Source organism: Tetrao urogallus, assembly GCF_951394365.1.
Source record: "Tetrao urogallus genome assembly, chromosome: 11".
Lineage (NCBI taxonomy): Eukaryota > Metazoa > Chordata > Aves > Galliformes > Phasianidae > Tetrao > Tetrao urogallus.
The window spans coordinates 4,576,966-4,594,465 of NC_136824.1; the positions used below are offsets into that span (position 1 = coordinate 4,576,966).

At 52.2% G+C, this 17,500-nt stretch overlaps 1 protein-coding gene across 3 annotated transcripts in view; it reads right to left on the reverse strand.

Annotated features, from left to right (window-relative positions):
• Positions 1–9,974: 9,974 nt before the first annotated feature.
• The window catches only part of NR2F2 (nuclear receptor subfamily 2 group F member 2), a gene marked incomplete at both ends in the record, with an annotated part of 9,966 nt that continues 2,440 nt past the window's right edge, over positions 9,975–17,500 (reverse strand). Inside the window, 3 exons of one of the 3 annotated variants that reach the window (XM_079540910.1) lie at positions 9,975–10,249; positions 13,221–13,748; positions 15,119–15,548. In XM_079540910.1, the coding sequence (XP_079397036.1) occupies positions 9,975–10,249; positions 13,221–13,748; positions 15,119–15,548 (1,233 nt within the window). Of the gene's footprint in view, positions 10,250–13,220; positions 13,770–15,118; positions 15,549–17,500 lie in introns of those variants that run through there. The other 2 variants (XM_079540909.1, XM_079540911.1) reach the window with 2 other exon arrangements.

Genomic DNA, 17,500 nt, shown 5'->3' on the forward strand with positions numbered 1-17,500 from the left:
TAACGTGAGTGAACAGTCCGTGATGAAGGTTAGGGAGCGGCTGGGGAAGCCGCTGTCACAATTTGGATTCTCCTGACAGGAGGAAGGGAGGAGGGCAGGGTCGCCTGCAGGTTGTGAGGAGGATAAAGTTTGAACTTCAATATCTGACCGGCAGAAGTATTCACCGTTATAGAGAAAATGACGTCGGGAAGAATCAAACGGGGCGGGGGGGGGCGGGGGGGGGGGGAAGGGAGGGGGTGGAAATCAAACCGCGAAACGGCCCCGACAGCCCGAAAAGGGAACAAACGGGGAAGGCACAGAAAAAGAGACAGAAAGGGATTCTGCAGTGCCGGGATGTTCCGACGAGAATAAATGCCAACTGGGAAATCGGAGAAGCGATTGCACAGCCTGTCTGGTCTGGGGAAGCGGGGCTGAAAAACTGCAGCTGGAACAGAGCTGCCCGTGTCTGCCTGCTTCTCCGCTTCGGTTTTGAGATATAGATCTGTTTTAGCAACAAGTATCCCGGGATCTAAACCGATTCCTATTGGAGTTTCTTGGTATTTATCCCAAGAGCGATATAGTTTTAGTTGTACGTTGCTTAAAACACCGCTTCTCGAACGGTGCGAAACAAATGGTCAAAGTCCCGCAGCGTCCCGTGGTTTTTTTCCCCCCTCCCAGAAATGCTCGGTGGCATTCACATCCCCTCCGCACCCCCGGATCAGTTGGAGGATGTGCAGCCGCACCGTCAACCTGAACGCCGAGAATCCGTTAGAACTGATTTAAGGAGAACTTGTGGTGGGGTGGGACGGTGGGGGGAAAAAAAAAAGGAAGAAGAACCAAATAACTGCCCAACTTCTTCCGTGTGCCCACGAGCAAGAATGGTTTCGAAATCTGCTTTTAACCCCAAAGCCTCGCTGCTCCTGTCCGGGTAAAGGCAGGGCTGGGTGGCTGTGAGCAGCCTTTGGATGGAGATGGAAGGGCCTCCAAAGTTGATGTACGTCTCTATTTCTCTCCTTCCCTCTCGGAAGCTCACCCAGCAGCACCCCGAGCCGATTCGCCACAACCAGCCTCACAGAGCTCCGTTTTTTCTTCCCCCCTCCCCCCCCCCCCCCCCCCCCAATTAACAACACTATATTTTCATCATTAGAGGCCACGGCTATAAATATCTGTCTATTTCAAAGGGGGAAAAAAAAAAAAAAAGCCAAGACAGGAGGATAGGCTGCCTTCCAACCCCCCCCCGCAGCCCCCCGGCACAGCCCCACTTCTCGGGGCTAAAATGAGCACGGAAACTCCGCACCGCAGAGAAAAGTGCGGTGGGGCAGAGGCAGAGCGGCTTCATTAGTCCGTGGGCCGGGGACGCAGCAATCAAAGGAGCCCAACTGCATCTCTGCAGATCATTTCGGCGCTTCACAGAGCGATTCAGGCTGGAAATCTGTAAAACCCACGCCAACCTTTCTCCTCTCGCTACTAGGCACCCTTTGACACGGCTGTATTGAAGTCGGGGCTGGAAGGTCCTTGGAGGTCTCCGAGTGTGACAGTACTTAGAATAGCGGGTAGATGGCACAATTTTCTAACATTTAGAGAGAAGAACCCACGCTGGGAGCAATAAGTCCATTTAAAAGCCCTTTATTTAAAAGGAACAAAGATAACTGACAAACAAAGTACAGAGACATCTCAATGAAATTTCTAGAGGAGAATAAAAAACTCTCCGCAGAAAAAGGAAAATACAAGTTCTCGGCTTTATTTATTGTCACTTTAAGTACAATACCGAAATTAAATTAAATGAAATTCAAATGTATACGTCTCTAACAAGCCAATATTGCTCCTGGATGCTTAAATCGGAGATCCGGGAGGGTAAAATAGAAGCAGCTATTGGAAAGGAAGGAAATTCAGAAACAGGGTTAATGTTTCAGCACGAACACCGCTCTCGCATCCCCGTTGTTTAAAGGACTCCATCACATCAGCACATGCATTTTTTTTTCCAAGACGAATCGTGGTCGGAGGGGGGGGGGGGGAAGGGGGGGTGTTAGGTTGGGGGGAGGGAGAGAGCTGAGGTTGGGAGATACTTTCTAGGAAAGGGAAATAATCTGAAGGGCGCTATGTGGCCGCATTTCAGTAATTTTTTTTTTTTTTTTTTTAATACAGTGCTTGAATCCAACAATGAATGGTGGTTCCTTCTGAGTTCACTCCTTTTATCCTCATCCACGCTAATGGGAAGGGTTCAAAGCGAGGGCTGGGAAAAAGGGGAGCTGTGTCAGCGGGAGCGCAGCATCTCTCCGGGCGGTGCCTCCGCGTTTGGGGAGCGGCACGAGGACGTTCGGGGGCCGAATCTCCCCTTCTATCATCATCCACCTTACACTCCGAAACTCGACGAGTTTTGAGACCTAGCGTACATCTCGTCGACGTTTTGGGGCTGAAATGGGGGAAATACGGAAAGAGGAGGGGGGAGATGCGGAGAAATGGGGCACAGATCCGAGCTCTGTCCGAGCCTGTCAGCTTCCCCTACCAATAACGCTCCCCAACCACAGATACACGCGGCGACCGTGTTGGAAAGGGGGGGATAAAAGGAGGGCGGAAGGGGGGGGGGGAAAGAAAAATAAAAGAGAAAGAGAAAAATAATAATAGAGAAGAGGCAATAGGCGGTGTGTTCTCTCGAATCTGTGGTGCTGTAAAGAAATCAGGTTCCGTACAAATGGCTGTATTTGGATGGGTGCTTTTCCGACTTATTTGTTGAGTAAATCTCCCTCACTGCGCTGAAGGCGAATCCCTGTTGATAAATCCATCATTACCGTTTGGGTACGGGGAGACAGCCGCGCCGCTGAATTTATCTTACATTTGTAGCGCTTTAATAGACATTTATTAAATGCTTTTAGAGAGAGACATGGGGCGCCTGATTACATCCTAGTTATAGACAGAACATAAAGACACACGTTAACAGCAATTTACAAGGAGGTGGTGGTGGAGGGGGGGAAGGAATAAAGGAAAGAAAACAAAGAAAAGGCGAAGTTTGGGAGCGGACCTGCTGCAGGCGGTCATTGTGCGCATTTCGGCAGCCACAGTGATGAGCAGATTTTTCTGCTGCGTTTCTCGGAATACTGAGTGTGGCCTACGAGCTACGCGTGTGCGTGCGGCCATGGAGGTGCAGCGGTGCGGCACACGCGGATCCACGCGCACGGACCGAGCAGCGCTGCCCGCACCGCTCCGCTCCGACCGGCGGCAGCAGAATGCAGAGATCGCCCGCGATGGCTTCATCACCCCCTTTCACACTCGCCCTCCACCCCAGCTTCCTCTCCAACCCCCCCTCGCAGGCTTTTAACTCTAATTTCAATCTTCTTCAACTGGAGAATCTCCAGGGACCTGGGCAAACTTGTGTAAAATAGTTAAACCGAGCGTGTTTCAAAGAGGATCGCTGAGTTCCTCTTCCTGCCTTAATAAACCGAAAGGCCCGGTTCAAAGACAACACGCTGGAATCAAAATTCAGGCTATCTCCCGGCTCGCACGGCGCCAGCGGGCTCGGAGCAGTGCAGCGTTCTGTGCGTCGGTGGGCACGTAGCGACAAACCCTTCGCCCCGCTTTTTGTGCTCGTGGAAACCCTTCCTTTGGGCTTTTCTCCCCTTTCTCTGTCTGTTTTTTTCATCTCCCCGTCTTTCTATCAGCCCCTCTGCCCGCAGTCTCGCAGGCACAAGCTGGGCCGCTCCCTGCTCCCCTCGCTCTTGCCCTTTGCCAGCAGCTCCCACCGATGCGGCCCCGCGGATCGCCGCGTTTTACTCCGGCTTTCCAGCATCGTCTTCGCGTTGCCATCCCGGCCCCGAGCCCCGCCGAGGCAGCACCGCCGGGATCCCAAGCGGCTCGCAGCTCAACCCTTCGCGAAGGGCCGACAGGGACGCACAGAATCCCCCCTCCCCAAGAGGAGATTCCCCGCACCTCCAGAAACAAAAAAAGAATTCGCGAACCCATCCCTCCGCCGCTGCCCTTTCTCCAGAACAGTTCTTCTATCTAAAAGTTTCCCAAAGAAAATAAATACAAGTGACACTGTGCCGGGGGAAAGCTCATTAGTTCGTTGTCCAACTCTAATAAAAGAACAGAAGTGCAAATTATAGAGTTCAGCCTCAACACACGCTCTGTCAACTAAAATCAACCGGGCGCAGCCTTGATTCAAATAGCTGCGAAGTGGGTCCGCAATTCTAAACCACCGTTCTCTCCCCCCCCCCCCCCCCTCCCTTCCCACCCCACCTCCACCGCCGCGGGGACATTTGGTGGAAAAATATTGTTCCAAAGGGGGGAATGGCAAAGCTCAGCGTGTAGGAAGAAGGGTGCGAGATCCCATTTCCCCACCGATGATCCCAATGAAGGGAAGCGGTGCGGGGCTGGGACGGGGCTGCGGGTGCGCGCGGGGCCGGAGGGACAGCACTGCTGAAATAACATCTCCTTGCCAGCAAAGGTAGAAGAAGAAACGGCCCCTTTGTTTTGGTAATTAGCTAAGCCCAAACTAGGAAAGCAGATGTGTTTGCTTAGCTAATCATGAGACAAGTTTCTTTCAAAGAACTTCTCTGGGCGATTGCAGTCCTTCCATCACGACCGCGTTCCCCTCTCCCTGCTCTCCCACCCCCCTCTCTTTTTATTTTATTTTGGCCCCTCACGCTCCTCTCCCTCTGCCCCAGGTGGGAAAGGGCGAACCCCCCCGCCCCGCTGTGCCACGCCGCTCTGTTGACATTTTATAGATGGGGGATGGGAAGGGAGAGGGAAAAAAAGAGAAGGGGGGAAAATAAAGTTTTAATGACATGTATGACATATTAAATTAGGCAGTTTTACAATTGGGTTTGAATGTGATGCTAACTGATTACAACTGTGTTATCAAAAGGGTGATAAGATTTATAACTCCGTGAGCACAAGCCTCTCCTCTTAATGACAATAGATGTTCAATAGCAGAAATCTGGTTTCTATTTCCCAAGAAGAGACGCTGTGTGTCTCCGTTGCCCCTTTATTACCGCAGGACTCAAGATCCTCTCTCCAACAGCTTGGCACTTGGAAACCCACAGGCCGGGAATACCTTTATGGTCCCTATTAACTACTGGGTTATTTACACTTTCGCTGGTGCTTCTCACTCAATACCCGTATCACATCCGACGGATAACACAGCCCCGCTCCGGCCCTTTCGCTGCGTGGTTGGGGTTTGCAGTTCGCGTTTCTTTGCTTTACAACATTATGGGGGGAGGTGGAGGGGGGGGAATTAAAAAAAAAAGGAAAAAAAAAAAAGCAGCGCTCTGTCCCTCACACCCTTCTCCTCCCCAGCTCCCTAAACCAACACATTAAGCAAACTTTAAAAACTGGGTTCCTATTACAAAGCAGCGCCCAGGACTAACTGCTTTAAAATTACTGCATAATTAGATTTAGTTGAATTTCACCATTAATTAGGCAGCCGCACTGCGGGGAGCCTTTGAAATCTGAGAAAATGGGAAAAATCATCTGAAGCACGTTTTTTAAACCCGACTTCAATAAATCCTGACAAGGCCCGCATTGCTCCGTGTATCTCTTTCCACCCTACAAAGCAAAGCGGAGCGAGCGCGATCCCCGGGACCCACGAAAGTTTTAATTAAAATAAAAAGAACCCCCCAGCCGGCTTCCCACCGCCGGAGCGCCTCGCAGCGGCCCGGTCCTCCCCCTCTCCTCACCCCCCGGCCTCCCACCCCTTTATTTTGGCGCATCTGCCGGTGCTCCCCGAACCCACGGCGGGTCCGACCCCGGTGGGTCGCGCTCTCACGGGGGAGTCGCTTCCCCGGTTCGCCGCCGCGCTCAGCGAGCGGCGCGGCTCCGCGGGGCTCCGCGCCCTCCGCGCCCTCCGCTCCGCCACCCGCGGCCGCCCCCGCTCAGCTCTCGGGCCCCCCGCGCTGCCGCTGGAAGCGGCGGATCCGCGCGGCGCGCAAACCGAGGCCGGGGCCGCCATGTTGTGGGTTGCGGCACATCGCAATGCCCGGCGCGGGGCTTTTCCCACGCGCTTCCCACCGCGGCTTTTCCCTCCCCGTCGCGCGGAGCGAGGGTTCTCCCTCCCCCCCCTCCCCTCTCCAACCCCCCGGGTGGGAGCCCGGCGGGGCCGCGAAGCTGCGCCCGGCCCAGGCAGCCCCACGGGCGGGCCGGCACCGCCCGCCAGGCGCCTCCTCTCGCCCCAGCCCTCCGCTTTTGTCTGAACTTGGGAGAGCCGCCTCCCCTCCGCGCCCCCTCCGCGCCCGCGCAGCCGCCTCCCCCCCCACCTCCCCACCGGCGGGGCCGGGGAAGCTTCGGGCGAGCGGCGGCGCGGAGGAAGAGGAGGAGGAGGAAGAGGAGGAGGAGGGGAGGCGAAGCCCTGCGCCCGAGCTGCGCTCTGCAGCTCTCGTTCCGGGTCGCCTTCGGGTCTCTCCCCGCCAGTCCCCGCGCCCGTGGTGGGGAAAGAATCGAGATTTAAAAACCCAAACAAAAACAGAAAAAAGAATTTAAAAAAAAAAAAAAAAAAAAAAAGAGAAAAGAGAAAAAAAGAAAAGAGGGAGGGCTTGGGGGGGGACGGCAAGGGAAGAAAAAAATAGACTTAAAGGGAAAGAGTCGCCATGTTTAGCAGCTTTTTTTTTTTTTTTCTTCCCTCTTTAAAAAAAGATCTCCTCAATTCCACATAGAACAAGCTCCTCGATCCCAACCCTCCTCTTTTGTCCAATTCAATCTTTGGATAGATCTTTTGTTCTAACTCAGCATGAAAAGAAAAACTTTCTTTAAATGCTATAAACTTAAAACTAACTGCAGTCCCTAAACAAATCCCGCTCGGAGCAGAGCAGACCCGTCTAGGTCTGCATATCCACGGGGCTCGTGCGTGCGGGTGTGCGTGCGGGTGTGCTCTGATTGAACCCTGGTGCTTTTCTGTTTACTATTATTCTCAGCGAACCAAAGCTTGCTGCGAGGAACTTATAAATACAGAGAGAGCTTACAGGCTTTACGACATAAAAAGCGGAGAATGTTTTGGATTTGAAAATCATAAATTATAATTTAATGCCAATAACAATTTACAACAAATGGTTGTTTACAATAAACTAACACAAAACAAACAAGTCAAGATCCTGTGTTCTTAGTAAGCATAAAAACTTCACACACACACACTCACATGGATAGCACTTGCAATAGAAAAAGCTAAATCTAGAGGTCAGCAATCCCCTGCAATAATAGTATATTTATATATTTATAGATATTTATATATTTATAGGAAAGGAGCCATGATTCAGATGGAGAGCCCCGCTCGGCTCACAGCCCTGCGCCCTCGGCCCCAGCAGCCACAGCCCGGGCTGGAATCCACTTTACGGAACGAGCCCCGTGCGAGACCACAGCACTGTGTGACAACGCGTGGCAAAGGGGAGAAGGGGACAAATCCTCAGCCGGGAACAAAATTGCGAGCTTTCGCATCCAGAGCATCTGCCACAGAGCAACGGGAGGGCGGCCGGGGGGTGGGTGGGTGGGTGGGTGGGTGGATGGATGGATGGATGGATGGATGGATGGATGGATGGATGGATGGAATGGATGGATGGATGGATGGGTTTGGGGGGGGGGGGGGGAGGAAGGGGGAGAGAGAGGAGAAAATAAAAATGACCCGCAGACGCACAAAACCAAAGAGCAAAGCCCTTCCTTCCGAACCACCTCGCGTCGCCCCGAGCGCTCGGCTCTGCGGGAGGCCCTGCGGGACGGGGCTGCGTGGCCGGCCGCGCGTGGCCGTGTGCGGGGAGCGGGGAGCGACCCGTGGGAGCGTCCGTACAGCCCGAGGGAAAAAGCGTGAGGACCGATCCGCTGGAGGGGATATATACATGAAAAACCGACTCCTCGGTGCTAGAAGCTACAGCCACTCCAATTGAAGACCTCTCAATGACAACGATAGATGGCAACTACAGAGCGTTGTAAAAAAATCACACGTACTTCAAGAAAACTCATTGCAAACAACTGACCTATATTTACAATACTGCTATTACCTTGCTTGAATGATCTTGTGCGCCTATGTCAGACATTTACAAAAGATTTTCGCCCCATTCTGATCATAAAATAGATACTGATCTCCAGATTTCTAATACTTCACAACAATACCTTTCCTACGCAGGCACTTCAGGGTGACAAAAATAAGGGCCTTTTTTTTTTTTTTTTTTTCTTTTTTTTTTCTCTCTTTTTTTTTTTCCTTCCAGAAAATCCATTTTGAATTACCAGGAGGATTTGACGAATGGGGGGTTGCTGGTTCACCGTTTCAGCACCGGTGCTCCCTCAAACCACAGATCAACCACCAACTTCAGTCCTCCGCCCCCAGCCCGGAATTAAACAGGTAAATACACTACAATACATCTGCTACAAACTTACTGTGACAAGTAAACAAACCAATCGCCTATGGGCCTAAAGGACTGCAAACTATAGAGAAGTAATGCGGTTTCTGAAAGACATTTATGACAGCCAAACAGGTTTCAGATATCAAATAATATTTTAATTTCTGAATACTTTCAATTTTCCTTGGAATATAACACACAAAGACTCGACCAAACAGTTCAGTTATTATAACTTTTACAGTATACAGAAATGTTGCACTTAAAAAACGAAACAAAAAAATAAAACAAAAAATAAAACAAAAAAAAAACCTTCAGTTTTTTTTTTTTAAACACAAAACTGTAAACTCTAAGATACTGAATCAATCACGTTATCTATAAGTGCCAACAGTGTTATTTTGTCATGCTGATTTCAATGGTATTTTTTTTTTAAAAAGGGAAAATATCAACAATTATTATAATACAAAGGGCTTGCAAATATACAAACAGATAGAGGAGTTTAATAACAATTCATGATGAACTATGTGGAACCCAATTCGAATTACAAAAGTTCACTTCGCTTGTTTGCTTGCTTTTAAATCAAAACCGTGGTGTGTCTTGGACACAGTTCCTTCTACCTAGAATATAATCCCCACAGTTCATTTTCTGTCCGAAATATCAAAAAACCGAGATTTGGGGGGAGCTGTATGACACGTGTGGTTCATTCGGGTCTATATAATTATAGCTCTCTCAGCTTCAAGCTTAGATTTTGGGTCACCACCTTAAGTGCGCTTCCATCACCGTGATGTTGAGTTTGTGTTTCTCTCTCTCTCTCTCTTTTCCTTTCTTCCTACACGATACGTTCCTGGACTCAGTTTTAATTCTTTCAGAACATATATTTTAAGGATACACAGGTTTTTTTTTTTTTTTCTTTTTTTTTTTTCTTTTTTTCTTTTTTTTTTTTTTTTAAAGAAGCCAAGATTATATCAAAAATTATTATAGAACCACAGAATAAACTGGTTTGAAACCAGAAAAATACAAAAAAGAACAGCTATAGGTACATAGACACATAGGACAATTAATAATTTGGAAAAAAAAAGACTTCCTTCCTTCCGTTCTGCTCATTTTCTCCAAATTTCCTTTAAATGCACTTTAAGCGAGAATTGTTTAAAAAGTTGACCCCCCAAAAAAGAAAAGGAACAAAAAAAAAAAACCAAAAAAAAAAGAAGAAAAAAGAAAAAAAGAAAAAGCCCACCGCCATCTCCTTCCTTCTGCTTTCTCTCTCTTTTTTTTTTTCCTTTCTTTCTTTTTTCTCTCTTTTTTTTTTTTTTAATTTTTTTTTCTTTTTTTAAAGTTTTGTACAAAAAACGATAAGTAGCAACTTGTATTTTCGGAGCGACACGGGAGTTTTTAATGCATTCTGTAAAAGTTCACGTGACAGCCTCTCTCTCTCTCTCTCTCTCTCTCTCTCTCTTTTTTTTTTTTTTTTTTTTTTTTAATTCACAGTCCATTAATTATTTTTTTTTTTCCTGTCTTCACTTTGCAAACTTTGTAACATCCTTTTACGTCCTCTCTTAGCAGAAGGAAATTTAAGAAACAACCAGAACCCAAATGTCATTTGCTTTCCTTTCACTCTCATCTCCCTTCTCAATTGTTATTTGATTTTGATTTTTATTTTCTCTCTCTCTCTCTCTCTCGAATATTTTATTGAATGGACATGTAAGGCCAGTTAAAACTGCTGCCAGACAGTAACATATCCCTGATTAGGGTTTCTATGGGGGTTTTACCTACCAAACGGACGAAAAACAATTGCTCTATGACAGAAGAGGAGACAGTGCGAAGGGAGGGGAGACGTAGTAATAGCTTCCCGAATCGTGTTGGCTGGTTGGGATACTGGCTCCTAACATACTCTTCCAAAGCACACTGTGACTTCTCCTGTAAACTTTCAACATGGGCTACATCAGAGAGACCACAGGCATCTAGAAGAAAGTGTATAAAAAAAATTAAAAAAGAAAAAAAGAAAAAAAATAAAGAAAGAAAAAAAAAAAAAAAGAAAAGAAAAAAAGAAAACAATCATCAGATTAAAAAGTTTTCTTTTTTGATTTATTTTTTTTTTTTAATCTCTAGAAAGAAGCGCGGATCGAGCGCCATCACCTCGCCCCCCAGGAGTCTCCGTGGGCATCACCCATAGGGCCAATCTCTGTCCTTTTCCACACCTCTCCCTCCTGGGGGGGGGCTGCCCGGGTCCCCCCACCTCTGGTGTGCGGGGAAAGGCCGGGGCGGGGCGGGGGGCGAGGGGAGGGGGGGCAGCTCCATCTCCCCCACTTGGAAAAGAAGCGTGGGGAGCCTGAGCGTGCGATGGGAAGGCGTGCTGATGGCAGTGATGGAAATCATCATCAGAAGGCTAAAAAACCGGCCCAGCCGCAGAGAATGGCGCCCCGGATCCAGCAACAGATTCTCCCCCAGAGAAGACAACGCGTTTTTCTTCAGTCTTTGAAACTGATTTAAGTGGCCCTTTAAAACTGATCTTGTCAGTTTAGCCTATTCAGAGGCAGCCATGCAAACTGTGATCTCTCTGTTCATTTGATTTGAGCTGTTTCTTTTCCCCCCTCTTTTCTTTTCTCTTTCTTTCTTCCCCCCCCTCGTCTCCCCCCCTCATTTTTTTTTTTTTTTCCCCTTTTTTCCTCTTCTTCTTCTTTTTAAACCTAAAGGCCCTTACAAGAAGAAAACTCCCTGATAGGGTCTGGACATTTTTTTTTTTCCTGATACGCTAAAATACAATAACTTCCCTTTAAATCAGAGACGTCTGTGCTGAAAGAGCACAGGTTGTGACCTGACCTCCCTGTGGCTTTCCTAGGCACAGGGCTAACACATGCATATTCTGCGAGTCATTAGAACCCAGTTGTTGTGTTTTTCTTTTTTTTTTTTTTCCTTTTTTTTTTTCCCCCCCTTTTTCTTTCTCTCTCTGTGTGTGTGTAAAAAAAAAAAGAAGGAAAAAAAAAAAAAAAAAAAAAAAAAAGAGAAGCAGGAGCAAATCGAGTGTGTGTGCATCCCTGTGCATCTGCTTTCCATCAGTGCTGTTATTGGGGAGCTGTGTGCGGAGCCCTCCTTGTGCACTGGGCTATCTCCCCAGCATCGAGATAAGAAGGAGCGTTTATCTCGTTGGGAGGCAATTTACACGCCAGGCCTCACATTTGGAAAATAGCAATAAATTAAACAGTTACGACAGGATCGGACGATTGTTTTCTCAGAAGGCTAAAAATAATAATCATCATCATAATCAAGTGATTTGGGGAGAAAGGAGAGGTTTCGGCTCCGCTCCTCGGGGCTGCCGCAGCCCAGTGGAGGTGTGGGGGATCCGTGGGGCGTCCCCACGTGTGCCTGGACCCCAAACAGAGCACCAGGGGCAGCGGCCCCACGCGGGACCCCCCCAATGGGTGCTCGTGGGTCACCCCAGGACCTCAGCATGGCTGGTTGAAGGGGAAGGGGGGGAAGTTGGGAGGAGAAGGCTTTTTTTTTTTTTTTTTTTTTTTTTTTTTAATGTGTAAAGCAATAATATATAAAAGGAAGTTTAGGTCACGACCCAGAACCTGGACAAAGTCCAGAAAATGACTTCGTTCCCCAGACCCCCTTTAAGACAACAAGGAGCGGATTGTGAGCCCTCCTTTTCCCACATAAACTACATTTTTTTTTCCTGTTTCCTGATATCAGGCTTTAAAAAACTCCGATGAGTAATTATTTTACAGGTCCTGCTTCCATTCATATGTTTATCGCGTGGCCACTTTCCCAAGCTTCCCAATGAGCTACAGAAGAAATCTAGGGATTTTTAAACTCCATCCCCAAACTTGCAGGGCTGCAGCCTTCAAGTTAGCCATCTGAGATCACATATTGCGCAAATTAGCGAGCAGATTTAAAAATAATAATAATAATAAAAATATTTAGCCTCCAGAGTTAATATCAGGCTTATTAGTCACCCAAGTTAAACTCTAGTGCAAGCTAATTAGATTTCACAACGCACTCAATTATTGCTTTATAACTCATGCACTATTTCTAGGCAGCAAAAGTTGACACATATTTTTCCCCCCTTCGCTTTGATGATCCCAGCAGCGCCCCGAGCTGCGCTCCTCGCCTCGTGCCACCCCGGAACTGCTCGGCAAAGCGCAGCTCCTGCCCTCTGCTCTGACTTTTTCCTGCTGTCCCCGACTGCTTATGGTAATGATCCCTCCGCACCCTCTCCTCGCTCTGCACTCTGCAGCTCCTGCTGGGTACAAATGCAAACTTTTCCCCTTAGCTCCAATGACACAGAACTGCTCGCTGCCACGTTCTGTTTCAATCAGAGACAGCTCTTTGGGAAGTTGATTTATTTTATTTTATGGGATGGCAGGGAACATATTTTAAACTGAGCTTTGCGCATTTAAGTTTTTATATTTTTCTTTCATTCAATTTTTAATCCTGCAGGGCTTTCCCCCCCCTCTCACCGCCCCCCCTTCCTGGCTGCCCATAAAATGATACTCTTTTTAAAGTGGTTTCACTGATAGGACGCCTTGTATTTAACAACATCAAACAGATTTTTGCTGCTGTTCGGATGCGTGTCATTAAATGCAACAACCCAGAGCTAGACTGTTAAATAAAATATTATTTTCAATGGGAAAAGCGCAGTCTCTTGTGGCGAATGGGTGCCTCCCCCCGAGTCCCCTCTTCCCCCTTCCCCAGCCTGACGCAGCAAGGCTCGGGGTGCGCTTCCCCGTCTATTTCTCATCGTTGCGATGGGTTATTTCCCCCCGCAGCCCACGCTGGGGGGCTGCTGAGAGCCGAGGCCCCGCGGGTAGCCCCCCAGCCCCACTCCTGGCAGGGCAGCGGGGCTGGCGAAGGCAGCAACACTTTGCAAAGAGCAAACACCTCTCGGAGGGGCAGGGGGGAGGAAGGGGAGAGCAAAGAAACGCTGCCTACCTGAGGTGAAGAGGACTATGGCCTTTAAACAGCTATATTCTGCGGAGTCGACATGCAACGCTTTCAGTTTTTCTACTTGCTCTTGGAAGATTCGTATGTGGTCCATAAAGGCGACCACTCGGTCAGCAGACATTGGCGAAGCGTGGAGGCCGGCGGCTGCCAGCAGCGGGGCTACGTGGAGGGGCATGGAGCACTGGGCGGCGTTGAGCACGAACAACTCGCTCCAGGTCAGCCTGAGCAGGGCCACCTGGTCTGTGATCTGCAGGTCTGGGAAGAAGGGGATATTCCTGGCCCACTCCACCGCGCTGAAGAGCATCCGAGCTGCCAGTTCGCAAATGTTCTCGATGCCCATGATGTTGTTGGGTTGCATGCACTGACTGCCAAAGCGGGAGGTGGGGTAGGGCTCTGCTCTCAGAAGAAGGGAGATATATCCGGATAGGTAGGAATGGCAGTTGAGAGGGTCCCCGTTTGTCAAGGCGAACTGACCGTGAGTTGGCTGTGTGGGTGGCATTCTGCCCCTCTGGACCGCTGCAGTGAATAAAGAAGAAACTACAGCTATTAATATCTGAATTGCTCCGAGCGCCGCCAGCCCCGAGCCCGCTCCGTGCGGCCGTGCCACGGCCCGAGCCCAGCGCGTCCCCGGCCCGGCACAGCCTCACCTCCCGCACACGGCAGGACCCAGCGATCCCCCCCCTCTTCCAGCCCTCCTACGGCCACGCTTTGTGTTTTCCTTCATTCCGACCAAAGCAGCTTTATCGATTTGGGGCTGGGGGAGAGGGCCGGGCAGGGGGCAGAGGGCACCGACACTTCGCAACCCCCGAAAAGAAAAAAGAAAAAAAAAAAGAAAAGCGAGGAGCGAGCAGCCCCAGCATCACCTCCCCCCCCCAGGGCCGGGCTTTATCCGGCGGCACCTTCCCGGGGAAGCGGGCCTGTGGCGTTTTGTTCAGACATTGACACGGAGAGAGGAAAAAAGGAGAGAGAAAAAGGGGCCGGGGGACAGGAGGACGGCGGGGAGGGGACGGCGGACACCGCGCTCGGGCTCTGCTCGCTGCCGGCCGCGCTCCGAGCCCGGTTTCCCCCGCAGGAACACAAAGAGGAGCCCGGCAAGTCCCGAGCCCCCTCACCCTTAACCTACATAGCAGCGTCCAGACGCGCTGCGGGGCCGCGGGCTCACATTTCCCGGCTAATTTTATAGCACAAAGCCCCCATCGCCCCTCGCTTCCTTCTGGGTGCTGCTTCACCCCCGTGGGAAGGACGGGGAGAAGGGAGGAAGGAGAAAAGTGGGGTCAGAGCGAGGGGAGAGGCAGGCACACGGCGATACACACACACACACACACATACACACGGAGGGAGGGAGGGATGTGTCTATGTGTTTTTAGAGGAGGGAAAATCCGGTCGGGAATCCACAGTGGAGTGCTGTAGAGCCCTCGGGAGGGTGAGTTCCATTGTAACCGTAATTCGAACCGCCTGGGTTAAGCCGCGGGCCGGGGGCTGAATGCGAACGGGGAGCCCCGAGCATGCAGGGGGGGAACGCGGGGACAGCGAGCGTCCGGCGGAGCCATCGGCTCCGGAGTGGAAATCCGTCCCCGAGCAGCCGCCCCCCGGCACACGGCGACGGCCGCGGTGGGTTCCGGGGCAGCATGCGGGAGCCCCCTCCTCCCCTCCCACGGTTCTTTCTTTCAAGAAGAGAAAGTTTATTTGGGGAGGGGGGGAGGGTTCTGGTGGGGTTGAGGTTGGGGGGAGGGGGGGGGGAAGAGGTGAGAGGGGGGAAGGGAGGTTAACAATAAAAGCATAATCGTCATAATTCAAAATAATCAGAATAATAATAATAAAAGCAAACCTAAAAGGCAGCGGGTGAGGAAAAAAATAAAATTGCAAAACAAATGAAATCCCAATACCTTCCCGTCTCATGCCAACTTTGAGGCATTTTTTGAGGCGGCAGTACTGACACTGATTGCGGTGGTGCTGGTCAATGGGACAGTTCCTGTTGGCACGACAAGTGTAGCTGAGATTCCTCCTTACACTCCGCTTGAAGAAACTCTTGCAACCCTCGCAGGTAAACTGGCCGTAGTGTTTGCCACTAGACTTGTCCCCACAAACCACGCACTCAATGTGCTGCTGCTGCTGCTGCTTGTCCCCTTGGCTCTGCTGGCTCGCCGCGTTGCTCTGCGCTGGCGTGCTGGGGGGGCCGCCGGGCCCCGGGGTCTGCGGGGTGTGCGGGGTCCCGGCCGGGGGGCCCTGCACCGGCGGGGCGGGCGCTGGCTGCGTTCCCTGAGCTCCGGGCACATCGTCCTGGGGGTCTCGCCACGCACCGACTACCATTGCCATATCTATTGGACACCGTTGCCAAACTTCCTGTTCCCCCTTTATTTTCAAAGTTTGTTTGCTTTGCTCTGCAGCTCAGCTTTGCAGCAGTTTGCTTTTTTTCTCCTCCTCCTTTCTTTCTCTTTCCCTCTCTCTCCCTTTTGTTGCTTTAAAAAAAAAAAAAAAAAAAAAGAAAAAAAAAAAGATATATCTTTAAAATTTTTATTTTTTTTCTCCTTTCTCCGAAGCTCCCCGGCGCCGAGCACGGGGAAGAGCGAAGGGAGAAAGGGAGGGGGGGGAGAGGGAGAGAGAAAGAGAGAGAGGAAAAAAAAAAAAAAAAAAAAAAATCCCTTCGCCGCTGTGCCCGCTGCTCTCAGCGCCGATCCGCAGCGGAGTTGCCGGCGGAGAGGCGGGTGGTGCCGGGGGGCCAGCTCCAGGGCAGCTCGCCGTCAGCCATTCAGGAAAGCCATCAAGGCGCGGACGAACAGCCGGGGAACGCCGCGGCCGCGGGCGGCGCGGGGCGGCGGGCGGCGGGGCTGCTGGGGGCCGCTCTCGCCGCGAGTCCTGCGCGCCGCAGCCACATCCACCGCCGCGCTCCGCTTTGTGTGTGCGGGCGGCTTTTTTTTTTTTTTTTTTTCTTTCCTCCTCTCTCCGCGCTCCGTCTCTCCTCCTCCCTCCTCCTCCTCCTCCGCCGGCTTTAATTCTTCCTCTCTTTAATTCTTCCTCGCGCCGCGCTCGCTGCTTTCTCTCTGTCTCTCTCTCTCTTTTTATTATTATTATATATTTTTTTTGCCTTTTTTTTTTTTTTTTTTTTAAAGGGGGGGCCGCTTTATTAATTCTCCCCGCTCGCCGCTCGCCGCTCGCTCCTCGCTGCCGCCGCCCGGGCTCCGCCGCGCCGCTGCTGCCTTATGCTGCTTGTGCCGCCTCGCAAGTGGGCTCTCGCCTCCGCGCCGCCGGTGCTCACGGCGCGGGCGGGGGGGGGGGGGGGGAAGGAGGGAAAGGGGGGCGGCGGGGCGGGAGGGGGGGGGGGGAGGGAAGGAGTCAACTCGCCAGCCGGGCGGGATGATAAAAGAGGGGAGCGGGAGGAGGAGGAGGAGGAGAGGGAAGGATCACGGCGCGGCGCGCAGCATCGCGCCTCAGCCCGAGGGAGGGGGGAGAGGGAGAGGGAGGGGAGCGCGGGCCCTTCCCCCAGCGCGCCCCCCCCCGGCGGGAGGAGGAGGGAGAGAGGGGAGAGGGAGGGGCGCGGGGGCGCGGCCGGGTGGTGTGCGCGCTCCCCGCCGGCCGCTCGCCCCGCTGGCGGGAGAGTGAACTTTGACACGACTGCTGCAACTTAGCGCACGTCGCCATGGCGACCGCGCGGCCTTATAAGGCGAGCCGGCGGCGTTTGACTGGGCGAAAGCTCCGCGCGCGCCCGCCCCCGTCGGTCCTCATTGGGCCGCGCGCGACGCCCTCTGTGCGCGGCCCCTGCCATGGCCGCCGCCGCGCGCCCGCCCGCCCCGCGCGGTCCTAAAGGCCGCCGCCGTGGGGCCGCGCGCGGATCTCGGCCCCGCTCCCGGAGCCCGCGCGGGGCTCACCTGGCGGCGGGCGGCGGCGGAGGGGAAGGCGGAGGGAAAAGCGGAGCGCGGCGACACAGACGCGCGGCGCGGGCCCTCGGGGTCACGGGGGCAGGGCGAGGCCGGGCCGCTCCGTTCCGCGGCACCTGCGGAGCCCTCCGCGCGGCCCCGGCGCGGCGCTCCTCCGTCTCGGCGCCCTAACTTTGTGCTCTTTCTATTCCCCTTTCTTTCCTCGCTCCGCGCGCTACCGCAGCCCTCGGAGCACCGCCGCGGCGGGAGCCATCCCGCACGGAGCGGGGCTTCGGCTCCGTACCGCGGTCGGCGGACCGAGAGAGGGCACGGGAGCCGCGGTCGCGGCCGGCGGGCGGAGCGCAGCCGGAGCCGAGCCGCCCGCGGGTCACGGCCGCGGCCCCGCGGGATCCG